At 38.6% G+C, this 8,976-nt stretch overlaps 1 protein-coding gene across 1 annotated transcript in view; it reads left to right on the top strand.

The window, feature by feature from the left end:
* Positions 1–8,976, top strand: part of Dnah12 (dynein axonemal heavy chain 12) — a 164,246-nt gene that overhangs the window by 43,046 nt on the left and 112,224 nt on the right. Inside the window, exons 20-23 of the mRNA XM_013346907.2 lie at positions 249–449; positions 4,948–5,142; positions 7,211–7,332; positions 7,429–7,711. Coding sequence (XP_013202361.1) covers positions 249–449; positions 4,948–5,142; positions 7,211–7,332; positions 7,429–7,711 — 801 coding nt within the window. The remainder of the gene's footprint in view (positions 1–248; positions 450–4,947; positions 5,143–7,210; positions 7,333–7,428; positions 7,712–8,976) is intronic.

Genomic DNA, 8,976 nt, shown 5'->3' with positions numbered 1-8,976 from the left:
TTTTTTTCATTTTTCTTTTTGTTTTCAAGACAGGGTTTCTCTGTGGAACAGCCCTAGCTCTCCTGGAACTTGCTGTGTAGACCAGGTTGGCCTTGAACTCGCAGAGATCTGCCTGCCTCTGCTTCCTGAGTGCTGGGACTAAAGGAATGTGCCACCACCACCTGGCTATAAATTCCTTTTTCCGTCATCCTGTTTTTATCTGCATCCAGTTTTCTTTATCCTCTTCTTTTTCCATTTCTTCCTTTTAGGAATTTTCCTTAGAGAGAGCCATGAATGCCATGATAGCAGCGTGGGATGATATTTCTTTTCACATAAGTCTGTATCGTGACACTGGAGTCTGCATCCTTTCTTCAGTGGATGAGATTCAGGCAATTCTTGATGACCAAATTATAAAAACTCAGACAATGAGAGGCTCACCTTTTATCAAACCATTTGAAAATGAGATCAAGGTATGTTAAGTATGATAGCTTCTTGTCATTTATAAAAACGTCTATCTTGTTACATATATGTTCTCATGAAAATATTCTTGGATGCTTTTAAAATGTCTATTCAAGTGATAGAACTGAGCCTTGGAATGTGGTGAGAAACAAAAATCCACATTTGAAGATTAATATGCAGTAGGAGGCTGAAGAGACGACACCGTGGTAAAAACACTTATTCAGTTCCCAGCATCCACAAGGTGGCTAGCGACCATCTGCAACTCCAGCTCCAGAGGATTTGATGCCCTCTTCTGTCCTCCATGGCTGCTCTATCTATGCACACGATAAACAGAAAAAGACAAAACGCTCATCTATATAACAGCTTAAAAATGAATAAACAAATAATATATTAACTAATGTTTTTGAGAAGAAAGTCATACTTTATTAAGATTTACCTCCAGTGATAGAGATAGAAGGAAACAGTATCAAACTCTTTCTTGTTCCCCTTCCCGTCTTCCTCATTTTTCCCTACTTTGCCTTAAGACGTGGACTCACTCTGTATTGTAGGCCACCCTTTAACTCACTATATAAGCCAAGCAGGTCTCAAACTGGTGATTATATTCTACTTCAGGTCCTGAGTACTGGAATTACAAGATGAGTCACCACACCAAGCTCTGGTTTTGTTTCCTCCATCTTTCCCTTCCCCCCCCTCTCCCCCTCCCTCTCTCCCTCCTTCTTTTCTTTCCACCTTCCTGTAACATGAACGGGCCTGCTGCTTGTTTGTTGTTTTTGTCTCACCCTTTACCCCACAACTCTTTAGTCCCAAAGAAATCTACACATAGGTCTACATAAATTATAAGCTTATTGGCCCATTAGCTCTAGCCTCTCTCTGGCTAACTCTCACATCTTGATTAACCCATTTTTCTGATCTATGTTAGCCATGTGGCTCAGTACCTTTTTCAGTGGGGGCAAATCACATCCTGCTGTATCGGTGATCTGGGCAGGAGTGGGAGGAATCAGCTTCTTCCTTCCCGGACTTCTCTTGTTCTCATTACATCATTTCTACTTCCTGTCTGGTTTTCCTGCCTATATTTCCTGCCTAGCCAATCAACATTTATTTAAAACATGATTGACAGAATACAGACAATTCTCCCGCACCACCTTCCTTCCTGCCTTCCTTTCTGTAATAGGTCCCCACGCATATTAAGTGCACACTCTAGACCAACAAGCAGTTTTTATTGCAAGTGAAATTTAAAAACTTCGTTCCTGGGAATTTTTAAATACAGCTAATTTTAGAAAGCTCAAATCACATATCACACTGTATCCTCACAGTAAAGTTATCTACCACTATTAATTCTATTTTGAATAACAAGCAATTAATGAATTGTTGTTTACTTCAAAAAGTAAATAATATATCTTTATTGTTGATTTGGGTAATTATGGAAAACATACAAATTATGATCATAGCTTCATAGATAACAAAGTCCAGTAGTTTTTCCCCTCTGTGAGCACAAAACCAATAAAGCACAATCAGAAGATAAAAGACTAAGAAAGGGTTATAAACTGTATAAACTAAGGGAAGCACTGAGTGTGTGTGCGTGCTTGTGTATGTGTGTGCATGCACATGCGTGTGCGTGTGATGACATTTATACTGGAAAGACTTGTCATCTAGTGTAGAGGTAGCCAGGTAGGCACATTCTTGTGCACACACAACTAGAGATAACACCTTAGCTGCTCCTAGCAAAGCTTGTAATCCCAGTGTTCAGGAGCCTGAGGCAGGAGAATCATCGTGCATACCAATCTACCCTAGGCTATCTAGCGAGTTAGAACCCAGCCTGGACTATATGACAAGACCTTGTCTCAAAAAAAAAAAAAAAAAGGTAAAAAAATAAGGAAAAGAGGTCAGGCTTTTAAATACATTGAATGTTTAAAGGTGATAGAGAGAAAATTTTCTACTTATTTAAACAAACAAATAACAAGAACCAAAACTTATTCTCTGTGACCTGGAAGAGGAGCTGGGTAACCTTGGTTGATTTACCCAGTTCCTTGATTTTATTTGAAACAAAAACCCAACTTGACAGGGTGTTTGCAGTCAGCAGTTCAGTCCTCCAACCCAAGCACTGCTACTTTAACGCTTTAAGTTTCTGTTAGGTAACAACAATAATATCAGAATTCTAACTGGGGGCTATATAAATTGAGGAAAAGACAAATTACTGGATTGTTGATCCAGTTTTGATTGATGTTAATTTTGCTAGTCAATGGTCTTGTGGTTTCACAATTACTAGCTGATTTATTCCCCACAGCAGATCTTCATGGTAGGCATTGTTATTATCTATCTAAATAGGTAAGAAAACTGAGGACAGATAATTTGTCCAAATTCACAATGATATAATTGAGATTCAAACCAAGACAGTTTTTTTAAAACTATATATAATTTTAATAGCATTTTAATTCACAAGTAACAACTTTATATATTTCTGTCATACATTGTGATGTTTTGATACGTTTTTATAATGTGAATGGTTTAATTTAAGCATAAACAGTGTTTCATAGACGGTCTTGGTTGCCGTCATTTGTAGAAAACAGTTGTGCTTTTCAAAGAGACCTAGCACTGGATCTGTCCTACAGCCAGGCTAGCCTGGCCTTTCTTATTCAGTGTGTGTGCGTGTGTGTGTGTGTGTGTGTGTGTGTGTGTGTGCATGTGTGCAAGTGTGTGTAAGTGTGCGTGTGTGTGCATGTGTGTGTGAGTATGCATACATGTGCACGTGTGTTAAAAAGTTATAGAGAAATTTAAAATGTTATGTTTTAAAAAACAGGGAATTAAGTTCTAAACCTAGGACCTTAAGCCATACGTACACTTGAGGAATATTTTGTTAACACCAGGCAATCTCTGAGAGTTGGGAGGCTTGTTTTACTTTATTTTAAAAATTTAAGTTCAATTCTCTCCAAACTGTTCCAATACAGAGCAAGATCCTCCAACTTTACACTATTGACATTTGGGGCTGAGTAATTTTTTTATATACATTTATTTCTTCATATGTTTATTTATTACTGTGTATGTGTCTTCCTGTACATGTGTGCATGCATGCAGGCCACAGTGCATGTGACTAGGTCGGAGAGCAACTTGTAGAAGTCAGTTCTCTCCTTCCGCTGTATGGGCCCCCATTTGGGGCACCAACTCAGGATGTCTGGGTAAAGTTCCTTTATCTACTGAGCCACTTCTCTGGTCTTGTACTGAATAATTCTTGGTTATGGGTGTGATAGGATAATTGTACACTGTGTGAGGGTACATTGCTGGGATTGTTTTAGTAAAGAGTGGAAGGGCCAATAGCTATGCAAGAGGTATAGCCGGACTTCTGGGCAGGAGCAGAGGAAGTAGGAGGTGAATCTAGGCGTGAGAGACACAGGATGGAATGGAGGTAAAAGGCATGTGGTAGAACACAGACTAATAAAAATATTTGAGTAATAAGAGCTAGTTAAAAATAAGCTTAAACTAAGGCTAAGCTTTGGTAATTAATAATAAGTCTCCATGTCATTGTTTGGGAGCTGGCTGGTGGGACAGAGAAAGTCTTGTTACATATGGGGATTACTCTGCATATTGTAGTACAGTTAGCAGTATTTCTGGTGTCCATACACTAGATGTTAGAAGTATCTTCCCCCTACTAGCTATAATAACCAACCTTGTGATATTTCAGACACTCTGAAATATTGCCTGGTATGGAGGACATCATCCATAGTTGACAATATCTGTTATAGAGCAGGATATACATTAAGATTTGGAGTGATTCCCTGAGAGATTAGGAAATGAAATAATTTTACAGTCACTACCAACTGTGAATTTCATTGATTTAAGGAAAACTTACGGCTCCTATATTTTTTCTAAACATATGTAAGATTCCTATAAGTGCTCTTAAGGTTGTTTTTATTGATATTAAAACAATAGAGAATTTTATAGCATGAATAATTAAAAACCCAGAGGCAGATATTGGAGTTCACCCTGAAAACCTGAAAAGCAAAGGAGCCAAGTCACTAGAGAAATCTTACCTCTACCAAAGCTCAGACAAACAAAGGGGAGATCCTGCAGTGCTCTCTCCAACCTCAGACTGCACACTCCCCTGGGTTCCTGCCTCTTCCCCCTTTATATTCCTCTCTCCACCCAGCCTTGGGGCTCCTATCTCCACCTCCCTAGTGCTGGGATTAAGGGCTTATGATCTCAAGTGTCTAGGATCACCTTTGTGTGAGCTCTGTTTCTCTTTTAGACAGATTCAATCTGTGTAGCCCAAGGTGGCTTAACCTCACAGAGATCCACCTGCCTCTGTCTCCTGAGTGCCAGGATTAAAGGTGTGCGCCATCACTCCCTGGGCTGTATGGTTGACTAGTGTGGCTGCTTTGCCCTCTGATCTTCAGGCAAGCTTTATTTATTAAAACACAAATAATATACACTATAAATTCTACTACTTTATTCTTGCTATAATATATAGTTTTCTTTTAAACACTGGAAGTTAGTGCAGTGTGCTTTTTTACCAAGGCCTGGGAGGACCGTCTGATCCGAATCCAGGAAACAATTGATGAATGGTTAAAAGTGCAGGCCCAGTGGCTCTACTTAGAGCCCATCTTTTGTTCTGAGGACATCATGCAGCAGATGCCAGAAGAAGGTCGTCAGTTCCAGACGGTGGACAGACACTGGAGGGAAATCATGAAGTTCTGTGCGAAAGATCCGAAGGTGAAGTGCTTGTTGTCTCTCTTGTAGTTGGTGAACCTTAATTGGGGTTTAAAGAAAGCATTTGGCTTTTGATTCTGATTATTAAAATAATACTTACTCATTGTATACCAATTGGAAAGTTCATAAAAATATAAGTTGAAAAGTATGAAAATAATATATTTTTCAATTTATAAAAATACCACTTGCAGCTCATTCATATAAATATGTGTGTGTGTGTGCAAGCACAGTGCAACTACTTCAGGTGTGGTTATCTCACTTGATGGCCACTACATAAAACCACTGCTCACCACTTCACAAAGTAAACAGATACACAAGACCACGAGACGAAGAAGAGGGTGCAGAATGCTGGGTCAGCACAGTTGTCGTTATTTTCTTAGAAGGCATTCTCATCTTGCTTCTTCTGCCTCTGAATGTTGACTGTGTCTCTGCCTTTCCTCTTAACACTGCTCTCCTAGTCTGGTTGCCCCACCTCTATGTCCTGCCAGTCAATGTTTTATTAAACCAATATGGGTGACAAATCTTTACACTGTGCCAGAACATTATCCCCCAGAAAAATGTAGCATGAATAATAAAAATTCAGAGGCTGATATTGGGGTTCAATATTATTGGGGAAGGAAGCTACTCTTATTACCCAGTCCCTACGGGTCTTTCCTATTAAGACTACCTTGTACAGGGGTCTAATGTCGAAAAAATAGTATTTTTTACACATTTAGCATAAACCATAGCTATGAATCTTCTTTTAAAAAATATTCAACTTAAGAAATAACATTTTCCAATGCTGAGAAAAAAACAAATAAGTGCTAAACTTATTGAGAGTTAATTATATAAATTTATGAGTTTCAAGAATTTTTATCTCATTTATGACTTTAGGAACTTTTCAGTATGTGATTTCTTATGGATTAGATTTTTCTGTACATAGCCAGTTAATATATATTTTAGGCTTTGCAATGCTTGTAATTTTGTAATGCTTACTTCTACCATTATATATTGAAAGCAGTAAGAACTAATATCTAATAAATAGGTATATTTCTACCATAATAAAGCTTTGCTTATAGACACTGACAACATTTCTACTTATGTTTTGAAACAGCATTATCATCTTCATTTTTATTATTTAATTTAACTTTGGGAGAGAGGGTGTCAAGCCTAAGTTGCTTCAAATTCTCTATGTAGCTGAGAATGACCTTGTGACCCTCCTGCGTCTACTTGGGGCATGCTGGGGTTGCAGCTGTGCCAGCACACACAGTTTGTACACGGCACTGGCAATAGAACCCAGGCCTCATGCATACTAAGCAAGCATACAGCCAGCTGAGCAACTTTGCTAGCTTCCCTTGAAATTTTTAACCTTCTGACAGTATAAAAATATTCTTAGTTTGAGGATCACACAAAAACTAGCAGCTGGTTAGATTTGATCAGTGAGTTATAGACTGTCAAAACCTGCTTCGGATTAAGTTTAAAGTTTACAATTGTAAAAATTTAAACTAAATCACACAGCATCCAAAAAGACTCTTCTTGCACTTCAAGAACAGAGAGAGAGAGACTACAGAGTACGCTCTACAGCTAAGAGTACGTCCTGCTCTCCTAGAGGCTCAAGTTCAGCTCCCAGCACCACTCACTGCCTGCAATTCCAGCTTCACGGTGTCTGACACATTTGACCTCAGCACGTGCACAAACCCGAGTTCAGACATCCCTTCATTTCATAATGCTATTAAAAATGAAAAAGTTGTTAAAATAATACAATAAAATATACACAATAATCATAACATCATTTGTAACTAATGTCCTCAGATTACAACATGTATGATTTAGTGAATTTTAATATTTTTACATTCTAAAAGAAATTTAAAAGCTGGATGTGATCCGTTTGGGGTGCTAGAGCAAGAAGAGAATTGCAAGTCCACAGCGAGCCTTGGCTACAGAGTGAGATCTTGTCTCAAGAAAAGGGAAGGATTTTTCACTACTAATTTCATAAAGTTTCAAAAACATTGACATTTTCCCATGTGTGTATTAATGCTTAAGTCTTATGCCAAGCACATAAGTGTGTCTCATATGAAACTGTGTCTTTTAGGTTCTCGCTGCCACTTCCTTAACAGGCTTACTAGAAAAACTCCTGAACTGCAATGACCTTTTGGAAAAAATCATGAAAGGGTTGAATGCATATCTTGAAAAGAAACGACTTTTCTTCCCTCGGTATGGAAGATAATCAGTTGTGCTATAATTTACAAGGCTTTCTGGTATGTGGTGAATTGTCACTAAAGCTTTTTTATTCCCATATTTCTTTTCTAGATTTTTCTTTTTATCTAATGATGAAATGTTGGAGATTTTGTCAGAGACCAAAGATCCACTCAGAGTTCAGCCACACCTAAAAAAATGTTTTGAAGGCATTGCTAAATTGGAGTTCCTGCCCAATCTGGATATTAAAGCCATGTACAGCTCTGAAGGTGAGCGTGTGGAGCTGATTGCCCTGATCTCCACGTCTGCAGCAAGGGGTGCTGTGGAGAAATGGCTCATTCAAGTGGAAGATCTAATGCTCAGGAGTATTCATGATGTGATCGCTGCGTCCAGGCTGGTATGTCTCCTGGGATTAAATGCATACTTTATATTCTACGAATGCTGGGCTTTTTTGTTTGTTTGGCAAACATTTTTTCTGTTTATTTCTAACATCGCTAGTAAGAATCGATGAGAATAATACATATAATAACATATACAACGATTCAGATGTGTTATAAGAGGACCATGTATCATGTGAGAGAATAATAGAGTTTATCAATTTAAAATGGGAGAGGGTCCAGCAATAGGCTCATAGAGGAAGTTAGACTGAAGGGAAAACAGAAAATAGATGAGCGTGAATTAAAGAACATGTTGATAGTCTGTGTAGTAGCTCTGGGCCCAGAAAGATTCGAGATTGGTAAGCAACTGTAGAAAATGTTTGTGTTTGGAGTAGAATGAATATAACGGAGAATGAAGATAAATGAAGACTGGAAGGAAGATGGGCAGGGAATTCATTTTTAGTTTACATAGGGAGGTAAAAATATTTTAGTTAGGGGAAAGTCATAATCTGATTTACATTTTTGTACCACCAAGACTGTGGTATAAAGAATGGATTAGCAGACTATCAAAACAGGAAAACACACTAGGAAACCCTTGAATTAGCCTAGAAGAGAGATGATGTGGTCTGACGCTAGACAGTTGCTGGGAAACATGAAGCAAATTAGATGAATAAGAAATATATTTGAATCTAGTTTCAGCAGGCCTTAAATTGGTTGTAGAGTAAAAGGGGGAGAAGAAAGAGGGTCTCAAGAATTGCTTAATAATTTTTACATGAGCATAGAGGTGAGGTTTACTCTGGGGGAATGCCTGGAAGAAAAGTAGGCTTGCGGAGCTTGTGAAAAATCAGAATTTTTTTTTCATAAATGTCCAAATCAAAATGTTGCCAGTCATAATAGCTCATAACTGCAATCTTAGTGCTGGAGAGGCTGAGGAATGCAGACCGCCCTGAGTTTGAGGCCTCAGGTACGTAAAAAGTTCCAGGGTAGCCTGGGCTACAAAGTAAGACTCTGTGTCAAAAGCAAACTAGGGACCATAGAAATGGCTAAACAGGTAGAGGTTCTTTCTGCCAAATCTGACCATGAGTTTGAGCCATGTGATAGAATGAAGGAACTGACTCCCACACGGTGTCTTTCACACATGCACTCTGGCATATATACCTACCCCCGCAATAAATTAAGTCAACAAACACTTTTTTTTTTGAGACAGGGTTTCTCTGTGTAACAGCCCTAGCTGTCCTAGAACTTGCTCTTGTAGACCACGTTGGCCTCAGACTCACAGAGATCC

This window comes from Microtus ochrogaster, chromosome 6 (assembly GCF_000317375.1).
Source record: "Microtus ochrogaster isolate Prairie Vole_2 chromosome 6, MicOch1.0, whole genome shotgun sequence".
In the NCBI taxonomy this organism is placed as follows: Eukaryota; Metazoa; Chordata; class Mammalia; order Rodentia; family Cricetidae; genus Microtus; species Microtus ochrogaster.
Note: the sequence above shows the minus strand (reverse complement) of the source record. Positions and strands in the feature narration are given on the sequence as shown.